We start from the raw sequence: 23,344 nt of genomic DNA, 5'->3' as shown, positions 1-23,344 counted from the left end.
TCGCATAGGAGCCAATGGGTGACACATGCAAGCTGTTGATGATTATCCTTTCGGATAATAACTGTTTACACCTTGGTATTATATCGGTTCTATTGACATCGAGAGCCTGTAAGAAATTGTGCAATAGGTCTTTATGTTCCTAGTAGTATTACGTGTCAACTAACCCCTTCTCATTGTTCAAAACCTGAATATCATAAGGTAGGAGATATTTACAAGGCAATTTAAGATTATGACTAGGAAATCTAGTTGATGTAAAGGTGGATTTGAATAAGTTAGAGTTATTTTAATCTAGGAGAACAACTTCAACTAATAGTATGCTGTACAGTCAAAGAGCTATTTGAATTGTGGTATATATTGAAGCTTATTAAAAGTTTCTTTGTTACAACTATAGTGCCAAACACATTTAATGATATAGCCAAAAATTTAAGCGTTAGCTATACCTGCAACATTAGATTTTATTAAGCTTTCAGCTATAAAACAAAAGCATTCTCTTAGTTTTATCTTATGACATTACACCCGCATATCTAAAGCAGTTAACAATAATTATATATATATATATATATATATATATATATATATATATATATATTCTATCCTAGTTAATATAAGTTTTCGAATCATGCTCAGAGCTTCCAACAGAGGATTTGTAGGCATACAATCTGTTTTTAGCCTTCCAGACCAGGCTTGTCACACTTTCCCCGTGAGCGTGCATACTATGTCTAGTATTTCTAGAGGCAACCTCGCACCTACCTTCTCCCTTAGCCAGTTGATTATCATATGTCATACATGGTGTGAATGCTGGGCTATCATGATGCTTTGCATTCAATACTTTCCCTTCGGCTATAGCCAATAACATCGCATTCAATCACAAGGGTCGGTAACGACAACTGCGGCTGAGGCGTGCTTATAATGCAATGAGCTCTCTAGGCTTGTATGTATACGTGATAGGGTCTTAATTGGATTAATGACACCTCCAAGAGGTTTTCCATCTGGCACTTTTATAGATTAACTGATGGAACCATCAGAGGTGACCACACTCCGAACAGAGCAAAATTTCTAGTTGCATTGTAATGGAGGGCTAAATTTACTATGTATATGAGCGAGTCTGATACATGTATGTTTATATATAGTCATCAGGCTAGGTGTGTCAAAGAACTATGATACTTGTTGTAAATTGTATCTATTAATTTTAATATTGATCCACTGTGACAGTCTTATTCTGGCAGCTTGTTATTTTGAGCAATGTACAGTTTTTTTAGCGTGTGAAACATACTTTATTTAGATTTTATCAACTATCTGATGCCAAAAATGTGATATTTTTATAAATTTGTATCTATTACAAAGACAGTATTCAACGTTACGGCAATCAATGGTAACAGCTACATCTTCAAACCTTGTGTTTTTGTCAAAAGATGAACAATTGTTGTCATAAGTTTATATTTCAGTGTTTAATATCTAATAACCATAACTGCAGTTTTACACATTGACAAAAAGGGAATGAACAACAATGTACTCTATTGTGATCTGGTATAAATCTCTGAATGAGCACAAATTCTCTTTGAAATATCTCTGAGCCTTATCATGTATACTTTTATTCGTGAGCTCGAAAGTTTCTGTTGGGCTTTTAAACTAGACATTTAGTTTGATAAGAAGAAACTGACAACATGGGTGAACAGATCACAGCTTTTTTGGTTAAAGCAAAAAACTGATCAATACTGTTGTAATATGTTCGGTGTTTAGTATCACTACAGTCGTATGTATCGATCTGGACCTATCACATAAAAATGGTCTGTATGTGAATGCTCTTTATTTCATAACATCTAACCTTAAAGAGTCGTCTTCTCTTGTTTCAACACAACTGCAAAGCACTTCATTCTATATCATGACGCTTGCAGACTCAGCGGTAAAAAAAAAATATTAAAAAAGGTCATTATCGCTCAATAGGAAATAATTTTTACTAGCAATGATAAACAATAAAGGCTAATCGTATTTTTCTATATTCTTTTACCCAGTAGGCCTATAGGTTTTTGCTCCAGTGTTCGAGCGCTGCAGTATATGTTTTTTCGTTAATAGCAACAATAAAATAAATGCTAAAAACTATAACTTTTTACGCCAAAAGTTGGAGAATAGCTCTCATATTTGTGGCAAAATATATTCCTAGTCACAAATAAATCTTACAAAATTCTCACCATTTTGGCTTAGCTAGACTGAAATAAACTTGTTCGCTATTTAGATAAATCATATTTTTTAGTTATTTGTTCAAATTGATCTAAGCTAATCCAGTTAAATGTATTGTTATGTTTGTATTTTTTATAGCAAATACAGGAAAGAATATTTTATTTTTTACTAGATTTTGTTAAGTAGTCAATGGGTTTGAAACAGCAATGACACAGAGTGACATTACGTAGGAAAACACTGAAAGTTGTAACAATACATTTAAAATGCATTCTATCAATGACATATCATTGCTGTTGGTTTATATAATTCAGTACATTGTACTAGATACTTGTCGGTATGGCGCCTTACAGTGCCTCGCGTTGCGCGTTCACAACTCGAGTTGTACAACTCGAGTTGCACAACTCGAGTTGTGAACACGCAACGCGACTTTTCAAAAGTAAGGTGCAATATATCGGTATTACGGTAGCATAACCGTAGATCTAGTTATATTAACAATAGTATATCAATAGGCACCCGTTAGCTAATAGAAATTAAACTGTATGTACTGTAAAACTAGAGCTAATAGCGAATTATACTAAGCCGAGTTTGCAACTCGAGTTGTACAACTCGAGTTGCACAACTCGAGTTGTACAACTCGAGTTTGTAAATATAACTCGAGTTGTACAACTCGAGTTGCACAACTCGAGTTCATCAAAATCCAAGCCGAGTTCTTTCAACAGCAACTCGAGTTCAACAACTCGGCTTGAGAACATCTCATCGTTTCTTTTTTTCTAGCTATATGGAATTTTTTTGTGCATCATTAAACGCCGTTGAAATAATTTTTATGTTCATTTTCGGTGTTCATTCAGTTTCTTGTCAGATTCTAGAGAGATGACTCTTTTTTTATTTGAAAAAGAAGTTGCCCGGCTGGCTGCGAATTTCTTTTTCTCAAATAGGTTTACATACAGCGGTAAAATTTTGGCTCATGATTGGCTTTAGTAATTGAGTTTTAGTAACCAAAACTTACATCATTACATTAGAAATCAATAGTTATAATTAGAAAAGAACGCAAAATTCTAAATAATGTAGCAAAACTGATGTTATCATTCAGTGCTGTTAAAACGTAAGAGGCGCTCACTTAAAACTCATTAATTTAAGCCATCTTGAATAAAATTTTGGAATTTTGTGTTCCTCTCTAATTATAACTATTGACTTTCAATGTAATGATGTAGGTTTTGATTACTAAAACTCAATTACTAAAGCCAATCATGAGCCAAAATTTTACTGCCGTATGTAAACCTGTTTGGGAAAAAAAATTTCGCTGCTCGGCTCTCATATAGATTGTTTTTAGTTTGCTTTTTACATTCTACAATTGTTTTTGTCTCTTTATATTTATAGAAATGAATATGCGCAAATCTCGCCAATATATATAATTTAAATATGTATACATATTTAAATTATTATTATTAAATTTCTGTAAATGAGACACACCAATTACTCACTTTGCTTTCTTTACGAACCCGTGTTAGTTTTGCGTAACACAACTCGAGTTCATCAAAAACCCAGGCCGAGTTGTACAACACGGCAACTCGAGTTGTACAACTCGAGTTGTGAACGCGCAAGGCGAGGCACTGTAAGGCGCCATATGTCGGTATAACCAATGATATAAACCACCCCCCCCCCACACACACAAGATAGGCGACAGCTATCATATGGGCGGAGTTTAATGGTCGAGCGCTGTTAGGATTGTGCTAGCCTGAGTTTTAGGGCTAACACAGTGTTTGCGGAGCCATCGCGTTGCCTTGTTAGGTTTTTGGGTCTAGATTTTTATTGTCTAAATGCGTCGATCGCCAATAATACCTGATTTTTGGTTATTAGTACAAAACAACAAAACCTGTAACCAGCAAACACGTAATTCTCTCTTTCCTTCTTCAATTTTAGCGATTTACTAGGATCCATGGAAAAGAAAAATTTCAAATTATCTATTTTTACCAATTTTGAGGTTGGTGGAGGTCGTAGTACATGCATATGCTTAAAGTTAAATATAATTTACCCGAAATCACCCAAACAACGTTCTTTTTTTCCCTAGTTTTTGACTAATATTTGGCCCCCCCATAACATAATAATGACAAAGCCTTTCATCGTTGTCACATTGTTTGACCTGGCCAATAAGATGGGACAGTAGGCAAAGCTGTGCAGTGTAGTTTTCATACTCAAAATCTATATCTAAAACTAAATTTGGGCTATTTCACGATGGCGGCTATTAATATCACGAATGCTTGTGAATGGCAACTGACTGATCATAATGGTGACAATATTGGGATACTATATTTATTTGACAACAAAATGAAACGAACAGATCAATAAAATAATCACTATTGTTCATAATATTTGTAAATTTACAAGTGGCTTTATTCAGCATATTTCATTGTTCTGGTGCTTTGTTGAGTTTATCCCAACAGAGCCTGATCATTAAACCTCGGCCATAAATAGCCGTCGCCTGTCCTGTAGGAGGGGGGGGGTTTATATCATTGGTATAACCACATGGCAAGTTGAGATATTGTATTCACTTCCTCAGTGAAAACTGGCTTTATGGAAGCTAGCCTTTAATGCACCCCATTGTATGACATTCTTAAACATTGTCGATATAATTATTGTATATATCATTTCATTGGCAATAGTTTAATTTCAAATAGGAATGTTTATTGAATTACGCCATACAACGGTAATAAAACAAAAAAAAGCAACAGCTAACCACTAAAATAACATCAATGGTTTGACATATAGTATTTAAAATACATTTCCCTGCTAAGAAAATGGATATTAGGTTGAAAGTATTTTGAAGCAATTATTGTTTTTGAAGCGACTTAGCTTGAATACCTTTAAAGGGTTGTTGACTGTAAAAATGAACTTTGACTTGAGGCTACAAGGGTGTTAAAAACCTCTGATTCTCAGGTGTAAATAAAAAAAATTGGGTTATTCAGCTGCCTCCTGACACACGTGATGGGAGCGGACAACCCCTGTAATTGCATCTTGATACCTTTAGTAGCAACAAGCTGCTGGTTGTTGCATATTGGCAGACAACATCTTGGCATCTTGAGAGTTGCATTATGACATTCAGTAATAGTAGGCAACTCTGAAAGTAGAAATTCGACATTTTTGGTGTGAAAGGGCAGCTCTTGTAGTAGCATCTTGTACTAATGCTATAGCGTTAGAACAAATACTATATGAAGCTATGCAAAAAAAACAGACTTTAAGATTTAAATTATACGTAAGTTAATTAATAATTGGTAAAAATAGGTTTCCTGTTATTACTTTGCTCTACGAACACAGTAATGGGAGCGTAGGCTCAAAAATCCTTAAAGTCAGTGATGGATTGGGTGATAGTAGAAATCAGCGACATGACCTTTATCTTACACTAGATATGTAGTAAAATTGTTGTGGGCAACCTCTACTGAAACATACTCAATGCTAGGCAGAGCATATGTAAAATGTATTAAACCGTAGAACTAAAAAGTTGGCAACATTTTATTACTATTTAGTTTTGTAAAGTTAAAAGTGAGTTGTTTGCCAAAATGTTGCCAAATTTTTAGTTCTGCTATTTAATACATTTTACACTAGATATATGTGTACTGTAGACTAAATCAACTGAATTTGTATATTATTTTTGTAGTTTAGTTCATATTTTTATTACCTTTGTTGCTTAAAAAACTAGAATGACTGTAGAAGTTTTTGAAAAGCGTATACTGGAATTACTTTCTATGATGAAACAAGTATTTTATATGCAGAATGGAGGGTTGACTTTGAAGCCCTTTAAACGTAGTATTGCCTGGAAATTTAATAGACTGGAGTGTGAACATCATTGTAACAAATATACCCTGGTCTTGCGTTGCAAATGGTAGTATTAGGATTGGTCAAACATTATTATTATTATTATTATTACCCTAGACCATTGTGAACAGCAATAGTATATATATGTGGGTAGCGTTACAGCGTGTCGGTCTAATTAAAATGAATAATAAACAGTCCAGGAATTATAAAACAAATTTATCAAACGCTATTTTAGCAATTCAATTTTTTTATAATCCAGTCTACCAGCGCTAAACAGATTATGCAGAGTTCAAAGGAAACATAGTATCAGTACAGGAGTGCATCTGTGAAGTTGATCTCAAAATATTACATCTCATAGCTGAGTATATTGAAAAGTATTATTTGGCATTATTATTATTAAGTATTATTATTAAAGCAGTTTTACTATAACAGCCGCAATATATGTTGCAAGAATAATTTTCTGTGTGTACCTAGTATTCTGTATTTAGTTTGTGTGAGCTTTGCGCATTTCCCTCTAGCTTTTTTGTTCTGCAATTATCTTGTAGGTATGGGCTTGACAGCTACCTAGCAGCATTATGCGTGCCATGTCACAAGTCAGTATGAGCGAGAAGTCAATTATAGCACGGTGTGCGAAACCAACAATATTATGGTAGGTTCTGATAGCAAACATTATTGATTTCAAAACAAAAGTTGTTGAGCAAACTTTGATCTCTTCACAATTTGTGCGTAAGTCATTTTTTGACAAAGTCTAAGTTACCGAGATGCTAATAATTGGTGTATATGCTAGTAATTTGGTGTATATACTGAGATGCTAAGACTAGAGATCCATAAAAGGTCTAGTATGTGTGTATGAAGAATTATTTTACCGAATGCACAGACATCAATGTAATTTAAAAGTTTTCAAAATGTTTCCACTGTGAACCAGGCTGTGAGTACAGCGAGCATACTTTTATGTCTCTGTGTTATTTAGGCAGTCTAGTTATTCATAGTTCAATTCATCAATACAGATCATTACTCAGCATTATTCAGATGGGCTAAAAAGCTCAAAGCTTGACACTCTAGTTGTGGCTTGCTAATACTCTAGCATTCTTGAAGGGAAGTGTTTTATTCCTGGCTACTGATTGATAGAAACACATAAATTATGGTTGGTGCAGCTGTAAGCGACCCTGACTATCATATGAGTTGTCCTCTCTTTAGTTTATAAAACCAGCACGAAGCGGTTCTTTTCTCAGGCACTATGGAGTAAAGCATTGGTTCAGTTGCTTGTTCAGTTGGAACAAACAGTATAGTTAACACTGTAATTTAACTATAAACTACAAGTAGCTCCATGGTCATGTTGCACTTGGCTAACTGCTTACATTCATGCATAATAGGATTTTCAAGTTTTAAAACTATTTTGGCAGCTTTTTTGCTGACTTGTGTCAAGCCATGGCTATTCGCAGATGTAATGCATACCTGGTAGGATGTTAAGTCCTAGCAATCACTACACACAATGTAACTCGGTGATGAAATGCATAGGCAAATAAATTGCCCAACAGATATTGGCCTTAGTTAGGTAAAGGCTGTAATATCCTTCCTGAATTGTTCATTACTGCTATTGCAGCTGTGTATAAGTATTTGGTATGGATTATCAGTGCTTTGTGATGATAGTAATGTTGATATTAGTGTATTTACTGCTGTTTCTATCATCGTATTTCTGATCAGGTACAGAAAAGCTAGGTGTTAACCATGGAAATCACCCAACCTTTGGCTCGGGTAGAGAAACTCCTATTTATAGCGCATTTAATCATCTCAAGAATCAACATGAAATGTTTCATGATGATATCCAACATCAGTGCCATTCATCAATCTATTACAAGCCAGAATACTCTTTTTTGTTGTTTGTGTATATAAATAGTTGTCTGCATAAAGCCCCGCCATCATTCAGAAGCGAATTTTAAATTAAAGCAGATTGCATTGCAACTGAATTATATAAAATCAACTATATTGTCAACTCCTAGATGTATCACCTTTTATCGTACCAGTGACAACTAATAGGTTTATTGATACACGACATGTCGTACTCTGGTTGGCCAAAAATTGGCCACACAAGGATTCATTTCCTTTTTGTGTGTAGCCAGGTATTTGGAGCGTATCTGAATGTAACTTTGGCATCACTTTTAGAGTGCTGATGGGCTAGTCTATCGTTTTGTTTCGAGAGATCATCTGGTCATCCTGTAGTTTGCAGTTGACTCACTTAAACATTCACATAACTTTTCTTTTCCACTAATGTTTCCTCTTTCTGACACATTATTGCCATTTATTTGAGAGGTGGATAGTGTGTGGTCTCATTATGACCTTTAAAGGCTCAAATCAAAGAAATGTGTTTGCAGTCTGCTACAAAGTATCTACCTTTTTATGAGGCTCTTCTGTTACAACACTTCATCTCTTCACATTTTGAAGTTTCACATTCTGTTTCCAATGGTAATCACATAGTATTAGCGTCTTCATGATTTCATCGATTTAAAACAGCTCTATGATTTTTTGAAAGAATTATAGAGCTCCAACTGAAATAATCAGCACCAGTCAGGTGTGTGATGTGTTCCTGTTTTGCTTAGTTTTCCTGTCCATAATTCAATTAATGGTTATTCACGGAGTATCATCTGAATAATTTAATTATTTTTGTATAGTTATTGTACTATAAACTTAACGGAATAACTGTTATATGTCTTTACCCTCATAATCAATATTCCGGTAAGGTATCGTTAATGGACAGTTATACCTCAACATACGAGCTTAAATGTTTACTTGCAACAAAATTCACATTACAGTTATTTGGTATCAAAAAATTCACCATGTCTTACTCTGCTGTGCTGTAGGTGCAAAATATGTGGAAATGTGATTACAAGCTCATAAAAATTAAAAAAGAACAGTTAATCGCAGCCATCATGAAAATGCCGTAGTTTTGAAGCTCTTTATTTTGATGACGTTCTCAAACATTTTGGTTATTGTTTTGACGCGTGACGTTATCGCGGGAATTGAAAGGCCAATAAAAGGCTCAATATAAAACATCTCGTAGCACTAGTTTATGACAAACACTTCGGTTCTACCAAAAATCCCATATCAAATATATAGATGCTCGTTACTTTACAGTTTTGTTTCGGTTTGATCTAATCATCTATTCGTAATCTGATCATGTGACCCATACTTCCTGCCAAACAGCGCAAATAATTTCTGCAGCATGTTTCGACTATCACAGGTGACCAACAGGCTCGTCATGTTTATCAGAGGATGATACGCACTCCTTCGAGCTAAGGTTAAAAAATTAAATGAATTTTTATGGTAGGTTTTAAGATATCAGAGCTCAAAGTGACAGCATTACGATGATGAAACAAGCGCATTAAGGACAATAGACATGGTTTTATTGAATGCGTGAAGTATAATTGTGAAAATATTTCGACGAATGAGGTTGCATAAAAGTGTAAACAGAAGCCATCGTGTTCAAGAACGTCTCATTTGAGCCGTTTTGGGAAGGGATTCCGATCTACGGCGTTTTCGTGATGACTGCGATTAACTGTTCGTTTTTTAGCTTTTAAGAGCTTGTATTCACATTTCCCCATATTTTGTACCTACAACACAGCAGTGTAAGACATGGTGAATCTTTTGATATCAAATAACTGTAATGTGTATTTTGTTGCAAGTCAACCTTTAATTAATGCGTTCCTGAACCGACCTCGTACATCAATTCTCTCGTATCTCAAATCAATTTTTCCTATATAAAGTTACTAAATATAAATTAATCCAATAAAATAATCTCACCTTCGCAAAAAACCACCTGAAGCAGAATATTGCCATGGAAAAATGTGTTTTTAATTGTTCTACTTTACTACCTATGCTCCCAAAGTGACAAACACTTATTTAGCAATTATGATCTGCATTGAAATGTAATATTATGTAATGTACTTTATGGAGCTCTTACTATCAAAGCAAACGGTAGGCTCTAGCGGCTGTGTGAGATAGAGAGTTGACTTCAGCACATTCGGTACGCTACACATTTGTTACACTAGGTAACATAACAAAAATTTAACTTAAATGAATTTAGCATAATATGCACACATTTAACAATAAATGTTAATCTTATGTTACACTAAACTCATCTCAAGTCTAATTTTGTTTTCATTTTCAGTTGTTTACTGTTCTTCGTCTAACTTGATTCATTTAGCCTCGCTTTCACCTTCATTTTTAGGCAGCCTTTTTAAAACGTTTTCAAATTGATACGACAAGAAAGATCGAGCGATGCTGTTCTTGTAAGTGGCCTCTCGCATACTCAATATCCTAGCGGCTGCATCGAGAATCGTTTCACATGTGCGTACCTCAAATTTGTCTCGTATCTCAAAGCAACAATTTAATCGAAATTTTTCTCATATTTCAAATTTCTCGCATGTTGGGCCACACATATGTTAAGATATGACTGTAAACTTGATTTTACCCTGCATTTACTTAAAAAGCTAATTGGTTCTTAGATGACTTGTACTTTGCAGTGTCTGCATTTGATTGAAGGAAATACAAATGGCCTTCACTTGTAACTATCTGACAGAATGTACAAATACAATTTCTGTTAATGAAGGAATTAAAACTCCCATAACTCCCATTTTCTAAAACTTATGGTTTGCAGTGAAAAACGGCGCAGAATAATGAGTTTGATATCATTAGCTCTTCAATATGACTTGTACAGTGCCACTGACAGCCCCTCTCATATTATACAAGATCACTGACAGCACCTCTCATATTGTACAGTACCACTGACAGCACCTCTCATATTGTACAGTACCACTGACAGCACCTTTCATCTTGTACAGTAACGCTGACAGCACCTCTCATATTGTACAGTACCACTGACAGCACCTCTCATATTGTACAGCAACACTGACAGCACCTCTCATATTGTACAGTACCACTGACAGCATCTCTCATATTGTACAGTACCACTGACAGCATCTCTCATATTATACAGGACCACTGACAGCACTTCTCATCTTGTACAGGACCACTGACAGCACCTCTCATATTGTACAGCAAAACTGACAGCACCTCTCATCTTATACAGTACCACTGACAGCACCTCTCATCTTATACAGTACCACTGACAGGATCTCTCATCTTATACAGGACCCCTGACAGCACCTCTCATATTGTACAGGACCACTGACAGCACCTCTCATATTGTACAGTACCACTGACAGCACCTCTCATCTTGTACAGTACCACTGACAGCATCTCTCATATTGTACAGTACCACTGACAGTACCTCTCATATTATACAGCAACACTGACAGCACCTCTCATCTTATACAGTACCACTGACAGCACCTCTCATCTTATACAGTACCACTGACAGCACCTCTCATCTTGTACAGTACCAGTGACACCACCTGTCATTTTGTACAGTACCACTGACAACACCTCTCATATTATACAGTACCCGTGACACCACCTCTCATGTTGTACAGTACCACTAACAGCATCTCTCATCTTGTACAGTACCACTGACAGCACCTCTCATATTATACAGGACCACTGACAGCACCTCTCATATTGTACAGGATCCCTGAGAGCACCTCTCATCTTGTACAGGATCACTGACACCACCTTTCATATTGTACAGTACCACTGACGGCACCTCTCATATTGTACAGTACCACTGACAGCACCTCTCATATTGTACAGGAACACTGACAGGATCTCTCATAAACAAGGTCAATAGACTAAGCTACAGTATAAGTTGCAAGAAAGAGAGATATTGGCAACACTTCCACTAAATGATTGACAACTTATAATCGTCAATCAAACTCACTCACAACAAACCAATTAATTTACATAATTGAACATAAATAAGCCTGAAAATTACAGTAGATAGTTAATCTGTCACTCTGACAGTCCACCTGGAAGGAAACTTTATTAATCTTGCAAATAGATGTATATATGTAGTGCAAGTTTGGTATATATTTTAGTTGGCACCAAAGAGCCTGCATCACCTGTCATCCACCACAGTAAGCTAGACATGAAACATACTTCATTGCTTCTTCCATTTAAAACCACAAAATAATTACAAAAAACAAACTCGCTAACACTGCAGTATTCCAGACCATGTCAACCACCGCTGCATTCAAAATGGAAAACTCCTTCCAAAAGGGATTTGCACGCAATAGCATGAGTATGACTATAGGCGGTGCTAACAGTCAAGCTAACCGCCCATTAACAAAAAAATTTGTGATGCATCTTTTTTTTAAATAGAAGCAGTAAGTTCAGATGGATATCTAGGTTCCTTCCGCTGATGACTTGGTTTGGTACCATTTCAAATATACAGCAACTTGCAGTATGTACATCTACATGTAGTAGCAAACTTGGTATCAAGTACTTTCATATCTAGCTGTCAGATTAGAATATTAACTACCTAATTTTCCCTCTTTTTTGTTCAATTATGCAAATGATATGGTTTGTTGTAAGTGGTTTGCAAAAAAATTATGGCTTGTATATCATTTTGCGGAAATATGTCTGATACACTTCTTCCTTGCATTCTAAGCTAGCTTAGTCTATTGACATTGTTCACGAGAGGTGTTGTCAGTGGTCTTGTAAAATATGAGAGGTGCTGTCAGTGGTCCTGTACAGTATGAGAGGTGCTGTCAGTAGTCCTGTACAATATGAGAGGTGCTGTCAGTGTTACTGTACAAGATGAGAGGTGCTGTCAGGGATCCTCTACAAGATGAGAGGTGCTGTCAGGGATCCTCTACAAGATGAGAGGTGCTGTCAGTGATCCTGTATAATATGAGAAATGCTGTCAGTGGTCCTGTAAAAGATGAGAGGTGCTGTCAGTGATCCTGTATAATATGAGAAATGCTGTCAGTGGTCCTGTATAATATGAGAAATGCTGTCAGTGGTCCTGTACAATATGAGAGGTGCTGTCAGTGTTACTGTACAATATGAGAAGTGCTGTCAGTGGTCCTGTATAATATGAGAAATGCTGTCAGTGGTCCTGTACAATATGAGAGGTGCTGTCAGTGGTACTGTACAAGATGAGAAGTGCTTTCAGTGGTACTGTATAATATGAGAGGTGCTGTCAGTGGTACTGTGCAATATGAGAGGTGTTGTCAGTGGTACTGTACAATATGAGAGGTGCTGTCAGTGGTACTGTATAAAATGAGAGGTGCTGTCAGTGATCCTGTATAATATGAGAAATGCTGTCAGCGGTACTGTACAATATGAGAGGTGCTGTCAGTGGTATTGTACAATATGAGAGGTGCTGTCAGTGGTACTGTACAATATGAGAGGTGCTGTCAGTGATACTGTATAATATGAGAGGTGCTGTCAGTGATACTGTATAATATGAGAGGTGCTGTCAGTGGTACTGTACAATATGAGAGATGCTGTCAGTGGTACTGTACAATATGACAGGTGCTGTCAGTGGTACTGTACAATATGAGAGATGCTGTCAGTGGTCCTGTATAATATGAGAGGTGCTGTCAGTGATCCTGTACAATATGAGAGGTGCCGTCAGTGGTACTGTACAATATGAGAGATGCTGTCACTGGTACTGTACAATATGAGAGGCGCTGTCAGTGGTACTGTATAATATGAGAGGTGCTGTCAGTGGTACTGTATAATATGAGAGGTGCTGTCAGTGATCCTGTACAAGATGAGAGGTGCTGTCACTGGTCCTGTATAAGATGAGAGGTGCTGTCAGTGGTACTGTACAATATGAGAGGTGCTGTCAGTGATCCTGTACAATATGAGAGATGCTGTCAGTGGTACTGTACAAGATGAGAGGTCCTGTCAGTGGTACTGTATAAGATGAGAGGTGCTGTCAGTGGTACTGTACAATATGAGAGGTGCTGTCAGTGATCCTTTACAATATGAGAGATGCTGTCAGTGATCCTGTACAATATGAGAGATGCTGTCAGTGGTACTGTACAATATGAGAGGTGCTGTCAGTGGTACTGTACAATATGAGAGATGCTGTCAGTGGTACTGTACAATATGAGAGGTGCTGTCAGTGGTCCTGTACAATATGAGAGGTGCTGTCAGTGGTCCTGTATAATATGAGAGGTGCTGTCAGTGATACTGTATAATATGAGAGGTGCTGTCAGTGATACTGTATAATATGAGAGGTGCTGTCAGTGGTCCTGTATAATATGAGAGGTGCTGTCAGTGATCCTGTATAATATGAGAGATGCTGTCAGTGGTACTGTACAATATGAGAGGTGCTGTCAGTGGCCCTGTACAATATGAGAGGTGCTGTCAGTGGTCCTGTATAATATGAGAGGTGCTGTCAGTGATACTGTATAATATGAGAGGTGCTGTCAGTGATACTGTATAATATGAGAGGTGCTGTCAGTGGTCCTGTATAATATGAGAGATGCTGTCAGTGGTACTGTATAATATCAGAGGTACTGTCAGTGGTCCTGTACAATATGAGAGGTGCTGTCAGTGATCCTGTATAATATGAGAGATGCTGTCAGTGGTACTGTACAATATGAGAGGTGCTGTCAGTGATACTGTATAATATGAGAGGTGCTGTCAGTGGTACTGTACAATATGAGAGATGCTGTCAGTGGTACTGTATAATATGAGAGGTGCTGTCAGTGATACTGTATAATATGAGAGGTGCTGTCAGTGATACTGTATAATATGAGAGGTGCTGTCAGTGGTACTGTACAATATGAGAGATGCTGTCAGTGGTACTGTATAATATGAGAGGTACTGTCAGTGGTACTGTACAATATGAGAGATTCTGTCAGTGGTACTGTACAATATGAGAGGTGCTGTCAGTGGTACTGTACAATATGAGAGATGCTGTCAGTGGTCCTGTATAATATGAGAGGTGCTGTCAGTGATCCTGTACAATATGAGAAGTGCTGTCAGTGGTACTGTACAATATGAGAGATGCTGTCAGTGGTACTGTACAATATGAGAGGCGCTGTCAGTGGTACTGTATAATATGAGAGGTGCTGTCAGTGGTACTGTATAATATGAGAGGTGCTGTCAGTGATCCTGTACAAGATGAGAGGTGCTGTCACTGGTCCTGTATAAGATGAGAGGTGCTGTCAGTGGTACTGTACAATATGAGAGGTGCTGTCAGTGATCCTGTACAATATGAGAGATGCTGTCAGTGGTACTGTACAAGATGAGAGGTACTGTCAGTGGTACTGTATAAGATGAGAGGTGCTGTCAGTGGTACTGTACAATATGAGAGGTGCTGTCAGTGATCCTGTACAATATGAGAGATGCTGTCAGTGATCCTGTACAATATGAGAGATGCTGTCAGTGGTACTGTACAATATGAGAGGTGCCGTCAGTGGTACTGTACAATATGAGAGGTGCTGTCAGTGATCCTGTACAAGATGAAAGGTGCTGTCAGTGATCCTGTACATTATGAGAGATTCTGCTGGCTAGAGTTTTAGGACTGCCGTAGTTTTTCAATCACTTCAACAAAGTTTAATGAAAGAAAACTGTTTTAGTGATTTAGTTTATGAGGATACGCTTAATGCGTTGTTATAAATCGATTATAATTTTTTTAATTATTCATAAAACTTGTACTTATGAAAGAAGTTAGATTTGGCTCAAAGATGAACTTGCACAAAATTTTATTAGATTTCATCAAAAGTTTTGGTATATTTTATCATTTAAGATTGTTTTAGACGTTTGAGATGATCCGACTGCCAGGATGTTGCAAGATTAAAATCAATAAAACTTGCCTGCGGTTAAAATGCTCAGAAGCAAAATACGTGCCAGAATGTCGTAATTACATGAAGTTGCCAGCTGCCCTTCTCTCTCATTATTAATATCAGCTGTTGTGTTCAAGTTGCAGCGTTATACGTCGCTATTCTGTCAGTTTCTTTGCCGAAGTACAGCTGTAGGCGTTATAATCGCACTTTCATTTGATCTCAGCGTTTTAACTGCGATCAATTATTGTCAATTTTAATCTTGAATTATTCTGGCAGTCAGGTTACCTCAAACATCAAAAACTATCCCAAATGGTAAAAAAACACCAATACGCTCTGATAAAATTTGCTAAAATTTTGTGTAATTTTTAAATGTAAATTTAAATCTCTAATTGGAATTTGTTTATCTTTAATCATACAAAGCCCTGGCAATAAAAATGCAAGATTAATTTGATCTGTTTATTTGTTATCGGGTATTTTATCTCTAACATACTGATGGTCACTGCATAACAAGTGGCCCTGTTTGATCGGTTTAAACTTAGACTTAGGGTAGATTGTCAGGATATCAGAATGTTCCAAATGAACACTCAGGTCGCTAGCAGTGAGTCGCATTGTAGTAATGAGTCACAAGTGCGTTGGTTAACCAGTTATGGATCATCCTTGATTTATGTTAGTTCTTATGGGTTTACAGTATGAGCAACTAAAAAATTATACATAAGATCAATCAGTGAAAGATGTGTTTTATTCGTCACACCCATTTTGTTCTCCTTACAGTTTTGACTAACATACAAATCTGCAGTCATAGTATGACAAGATGTCACAGGTGTCCTTTATAGGAAGACAAGGCGCAATAAGAAGCAATAATTTTATGTGGAATATATTTCATAAATAATACTGGCAAATATGTACATAATATATAGTTATCAAATATTTTGTTTTGGGATATTTATGTTTAAAGATGTCTGCCGAGTTGACTTCCTTACTGACCATAATCAACAATTTGGTCATATGGTGGCGGATTAGCTGGTGTCCTGGAGCGCCGGGGCTTTGGCTCCGGTATATCAGCATTCGTAGGAACCGTCTCGCCTACAAAATAGCAACACTGGTATAAATTCTAGTGTTTATAAAAATATTTATGCCAATCTAGAATCTCACATGATGTAGAGTAATTATCCAATTGTTTTTTTTTCATGTTATATACACTAAGTTCCATATGAGTTGGAGTGTTAAACTTAGTTAAAATTAGTATTGAGTTTACAAAAGCGATATAAAGCGATCAATTGTTGCATATTCATCAGAATCCAGCTTTAGCTTTTATGTGATTAGTACTCTGACAGACACGTTTACTAACTTGTCAGGGTATTCATATTAATTATGGGAATCACGTGTCATGACTACAGGAAAAAACTCTATGTATAGTCAACTAATGAATGATCGAATTGATACATCGTGTCTTTTGTTGTTACATTTTTTATAAAAAATTCCATCAGCAGTACTTTTAGTACTTTTGTATCACTTCACTTTCATCATAAAACAAGATGCTAAAGCGGTGTGAATATTTCTCATCGCTTGAAGATTAAATGTTTAGTAAATTGTTCAAATTTTTTTCTCAGTGCTGCCATCTATTTAAGTAATTCAACAGAGTAGTTTTTTAGTGGTAAATTACCACATGCATGTATATTAATTGACTCCTCATACTTAAAACTTGCCAATGTTTAGACCAGTCAAATAGATGTACTGAAAAGCCTTGTTATTTATCATTATTTAGTTAAAAATAATTTTAAATATGCAAAAAGGAAATTGAAATTGCAATCATGCGAAGTTAGCAGTTTTTTCCTGAACTTCATTATTAAATGTTTATATCATGTATTTGTAGTATGTTTTCATATTATATGTTAGTTTTATGTTTTCATATAACTATAATAAAGATAGAGCTTCATGTAAAAATGCAAAGGAGGTTATATAAATAAAAGTGAGTGATGTAAACTAAATGTTGCACTTATTTCCTCTCCAACTGGCTCCATGCATTCGCATTTGTCAAGCAGTACCCCTTTAGATACCACTGTAGATACCAATGTAGATACCTTTGTAGATACCTGTGCATCTACCTGTGTAGATATTCTAAACAAAATGCAGAGTAATTAGATGTCAAACCCAGTTTAAACCCTATTTCAACTTACTATTTGGAGGTCAAGTTCTGTTTTTAATATTTTGTGCATAAAATATATAGTTAGTATAAAATATGAATACGTAGTACAAGTATATAATATCAATATATTATAAATATATAATACAAATCTATAATACAAAATGTATTTTCCGCAATAGGCAGAAAAATTTTCATTCAGCTAGCTCAGCATTTCCTTATACACTTGACACATTTGACAAGAGTTAGATTATAATGTTTAACCATTGGTTTCTTACATCTGGTTGATGATTTTGGAATATAAATAAATTAAATTTTTAATTAGAGCATCTTCAAATAATAAAGGTATATCTTAGGATAGTCTTTGACTTTTCATAGACTGATAAAAGAATAATGGCAATAATAATAATGGTGATAAGAATAGCGCATGACTCAGGCATGACTCAGCACTTCAGTACCAAATTTTAAAGAATTATTTTGATGAGAGACAGGAAAGATCATGGAATTATAATGAGTAAGAATGATGGATAATCCGTGTTTCAGGATATCTCAAGATGCTTGATAGTTTCAGTTACCGGGTGTTAATTCAGTTCAGTACTCGCTAACTCTTCAGCTCTATCTAGCTTGATAGCGGACTATTGAGTTTTGACTAGCTAGATAGTCAGATCATGGGATCTTATGAAGTTGTTTTGATGCAGTGTCTTGCACTGATTTCTGATCTCTCATAAACAAAGGAATAAGCTCATCACACTATAAAGTGTGTTGTTCCAAATACAAAGAAATGAGGCACTTACTTAACACTGGGATTTATGCAATCATCTGTGGAAAAGGATTCTATTAAGAAGTGTTTTTCTATTGCTCATCAACCCCTGGCTTAACACTCCACCAATAATCAGTTACTTACTGTTCAGTTGGTTGGCCACTTCATCAGTAGTTACTATGTTTCGCGGCCTAGGAACAGGGATTATGTGTTGATCTTCTTTTGTGTCTTTATTGCTCAATGTGTCAGCGGCTGTGAGCTCATTATCCCTGGAGGCATTGGCTGGTACTTCTGAACTACCTCTTGTCACCTGAGGCAAGCTTGTCTCAAATACGTTGCCCGGTCCTTCAGTTTTTACATAAAAGTCATTCTCTTGCATGCTAATATCTGTGCAGTGAAGTTTCTCACTGTCTAGAAGCCATTCCGTAAGGTTATAGTAATCAGAACTGGATTCGTCACTGGCAGCGCCGATGTCAACTTTCAAAATTTGGCACAATTCTATATCTGTAGCACTAGTACTGCTTGTTTCCGACGAACATCGACTCTGTTTTTCTTGAGTTGTGCAACAGTCTTGTAATTCAAAGTTCTCTATGCACTCGTTACTACGGGTATTGATAGTCGACTCATTACTACAGGTATTGATAGTCGACTCAGTTTCATGGGCATCGATAATTGACTCATTACGAAGGGCATTGATAGTTGACTCATTACTGCAGGTATTGATCATCGACTCAGTTTCATGGGCATCAATAGCCAACTCATTACTAAGGGCATTGATAGTCGACTCATTACTACAGGTATGGATAGTCGACTCAGTTCCTTGGGCACCAATAGTTGACTCATTCCTAAGAGCATCGATAGTTGACTCAGTACTAGGAGCATTGATAGCCTGCTCCTGACTAACGGCGTTGATAGTCGACTCGCTACTAAGAGGATTGATAGTCAACTCACTGCTGCAGGCATTGGTAGTTGACTCACTACGAAGGGTGTTGGTAGTTGACTCATTACTGCAGGTATTAATCGTCGACTCAGTTTCATGGGCATCAATAGCCAACTCATTACTAAGGGCATTGATAGTTGACTCAGTACTACAGGTATGGATAGTCGAGTCAGTTCCTTGGGCATCGATAGTCGACTCATTTCTAGGGGCATCGATAGTTGACTCAGTACTTGGAGCGTTGATAGCCTGCTCCTTACTAATGGCGTTGATAGTCGACTCACTACTAAGAGGATTGATAGTCAACTCACTGCTGCAGGCATTGATAATTGACTGGGTATTAGTAGTCGACTCATTACTAAGGATGGGGATAGTCGACTCACCATCTGTTCGCCTAAAGTAAATCGCATTGTTGATTGTAAAAATATTTGCTGATGGCTGCACATCTTTACTTTCTGAGTCCTGTAGTAAATTCCTTTTAGCCTTGAGGGTTGAATCATCGTTTCCATTTTGACGATCAACTAGGGAGTGTCTACGTACGAATGGGCTCATGTTGTCGTCATATTCATTTTGAGTTGGCTGCGGCGCTAAAATATCAACATAACCTTCATTAACGATACTCGCTGTGCGGCGCGCCGTTCGCAATATTTCTAGCATATCTCTCTGCAGAGTGTCATCATTCCTCGTATACTGCACAGTCATCGTAGAGGGCGCTTCAGCTTTAGGCATGCCTTCATAAGCATGTGTGTCAAGTGGCACAGGTGCTTGATATTGATAGTTGCCTGAATCACAGTAGGAATATATCGGGTCAGTATATGCTGGTTCGTACGCCTCATTTTCTTGACCGCCCTCTCTAGTAGCCATACTCCCTTGCTGCCCTGAAAGTTTGGGGATGCTTTCTTTGCCAGAAGGAAGTTCAGGAAGGTCTCCCAGTCTACTTCCAGTTGTTTCTGACTGTTGTCTTGGTCGGTAATGGCCAGAATTCATTTGTTTAGACTCGTAATGTTCGTTTTCCCTACAGCATATACAGTTATAGGAAGCTATTAAACTTTAAAATATGGTGATTCAATTTGGTAAAAAATTCCATGCTAAAATAAAACCTACCTATAATGGTTGGTCTACAGTGCTAACTGCTATGGGTATGACAAGCTGCAGGTACACAGGAAGACTCTGTGTTACACATACAAAATTATATGTTGTCACACACAAAATGCTTAATGTTATCAGTGAATGATTTATATTTTTTGTCGTTGAATTTGATTTGATTTGGTTCGTCGTACTATTGTTTCTTGAAATTGAATGCAGGTTTTTCAAATATAAAAAAACTTGTGTTAAGATTATTAGACAATCGATTTAGTTAGGCATAACCAATGTCTGTTTACGTAAAATTAGCGAGAGCTCAAAACCTCATATCTGTTTTGTTTGTATATAAAAATATTCCCTTAAAAAATGTGTTATGAATGTAAACAAGATAAAATAGTTTTTAAATTTTGTTTTGATGTAACTCAATGTATTTCTACTTTTGACCGGGTTAAATACCTCAATACAGTCTACCAGAATATAAAACGCTAAAATTAAATGTTATAAAGATATGTCTCAGCTGATAGGAGCAATACTCTATACCAAATTGGTTGATATTTAAAGCACTTTATTATCTGTTTCTGTAATTATTGCATCACCATCATGAAAAAATGTAATTGTTAAACTATTATAGATGTTGATATCTTATGGTTTGTAAAGTTTGATCAATTTTAGTAAATCAAAACATTATGTTCTATCGCTACAACAGAGTCAAACCACATCAAATGATATTTGTAATTTCAACTTTCTCATACAATTTCTAGTAGGTGTTGCAGTTAATCAAAATCACAAAACATAGCTTTTAAAAGATACTAAATGCAACAAGTTGAATATGTGAATTGTTAAGTTACCTGCAACATAAGCAATAGACTACGACCCAGACCAGAATAAGCACCATCAAAGCTATCACTCCGAGAGCAAAGCCAAGAAGTATTGTAGTGTCTTCATCCATCTCTGCTGTAGTTACTGCTATAGTTACTGGTATCCTCTACGCTAGGCTCTCTGTAACACTGGTATGGCACTGTATATTTCGTAGGAATGCGAAGGCAGTGTGCTCGATCAGATGAAAATAGAGGAATGGCTTAACCTGCCACACGCTAATCTTTTGGTAATTAGTCCAACTTACGCAGATGTATTTCCTTCAACATCGTTGAGGTGTCCGTCTCTCATTTACGTCATGAGTGAACAAAAAGACTCGTGCACACCCAAACCGCTCTGTCATGGCCCTATGGAGGATGCTAGATAGAAGTTGTTGCGAAATTGGAGGATGCTAGGACGAAGAAGTTGTTCAAGATCCTTGTAAGATAATTGTCTTTAGGCTGTTGCTGAAAATGCTACACCCTATTTGAGAGTTTTTTGCGTAAACTACATAAAAGATTGTGGCTAAAATTAGGCTGATATGCTGAGTTGCTACGATAGTCTGATATACATCAGTGTATGTCTAGCAGTATACAGCAGTGTATATCTAGCAATATACAACAGTGTATGTCTAGTAGTATACATCAGTGTATGTCTAGTAGTATACAGCAGTGTATGTCTAGCAGTATGAAGCAGTGTATGTCTAGCAGTATACAGCAGTGTATATCTAGCAATATACAACAGTGTATGTCTAGTAGTATACATCAGTGTATGTCTAGCAGTATAAAGTAGTGTATGTCTAGCAGTATACAGCAGTGTATGTCTAGCAGTATACAACAGTGTATGTCTAGCAGTATACAGCAGTGTATGTCTAGTAGTATACAGCAGTGTATATCTAGTAGTATACAGCAGTGTATATCTAGTAGTATACAGCAGTGTACATGTATGTCTAGTAGTATACAGCAGTGTATGTCTAGTAGTATACAGCAGTGTATGTCTAGTAGTATACAGCAGTGTATGTCTAGTAGTATACAGCAGTGTATGTCTAGTAGTATACAGCAGTGTATGTCTAGTAGTATACAGCAGTGTATGTCTAGTAGTATACAGCAGTGTATGTCTAGTAGTATACAGCAGTGTATGTCTAGTAGTATACAGCAGTGTATATCTAGTAGTATACAGCAGTGTATATCTAGTAGTATACAGCAGTGTACATGTATGTCTAGTAGTATACAGCAGTGTATGTCTAGTAGTATACAGCAGTGTATGTCTAGTAGTATACAGCAGTGTATGTCTAGTAGTATACAGCAGTGTATGTCTAATAGTATACAGCAGTGTATGTCTAGTAGTATACAGCAGTGTATATCTAGTAGTACACAGCAGATCTATGTAAGAACATCCTGCAAGTAAAACAAAACGAATTTGAGAAAATATTATTAATTTATTAATAATATTATTATTAGATTATTCGATTCTTGTCAGATTTAATTTTGCTGAACAAGCTGTTCTTCAAACGCATGTAGTCTATTTTGGCAAATAAAATATCGGTAAAAGTATTTCTAAACTAGTGACTTAGAATAGTTGGCCTTTCATTGGACTATTACACATTCTGCTAGGTTTACCAGCTCTGGCTATGCAATGCGATTCTATATTTCGTGTCAAAACATTTAATTTTAGAGATAAATAGATAAGTTACAAAGAAAGGATAAGATTATTACATCATGGCAAAATATGTTTTTTAATTATTGCAAAATCCGAGTACTTGAGATCCGAGTACCCGTAGATTTCACGGGTAAAAGACCAGACAGACATTAATCATTGCAAATGATACATTAATCTAAGAAAGTGATTCAAGCTTAAGTTGTAATCTTATCAACTCA

General features: G+C 36.4%; 1 protein-coding gene and 1 pseudogene across 1 annotated transcript; one reads left to right on the top strand and one right to left on the bottom strand.

The window, feature by feature from the left end:
• Positions 1 to 16,586: 16,586 nt before the first annotated feature.
• On the bottom strand, positions 16,587 to 21,561 carry LOC137406851 (uncharacterized). The gene is made up of 3 exons (XM_068093458.1): positions 21,461 to 21,561; positions 18,737 to 20,544; positions 16,587 to 16,772 (listed from the first exon to the last, which is right to left on the bottom strand). The coding sequence occupies exons 1-3, from the start codon at positions 21,559 to 21,561 to the stop codon at positions 16,666 to 16,668; spliced, it is 2,016 nt and encodes a 671-aa protein (XP_067949559.1). The 3' UTR covers positions 16,587 to 16,665.
• A 447-nt stretch (positions 21,562 to 22,008) lies between these two features.
• LOC137406849 (dynein heavy chain-like) lies at positions 22,009 to 22,857 on the top strand (annotated as a pseudogene).
• The last annotated feature ends 487 nt before the right edge of the window (positions 22,858 to 23,344 follow it).

Source organism: Watersipora subatra, chromosome 10 (assembly GCF_963576615.1).
Source record: "Watersipora subatra chromosome 10, tzWatSuba1.1, whole genome shotgun sequence".
Classification (NCBI taxonomy): Eukaryota; Metazoa; Bryozoa; class Gymnolaemata; order Cheilostomatida; family Watersiporidae; genus Watersipora; species Watersipora subatra.
This window is presented reverse-complemented; position numbering and strand designations above follow the sequence as displayed.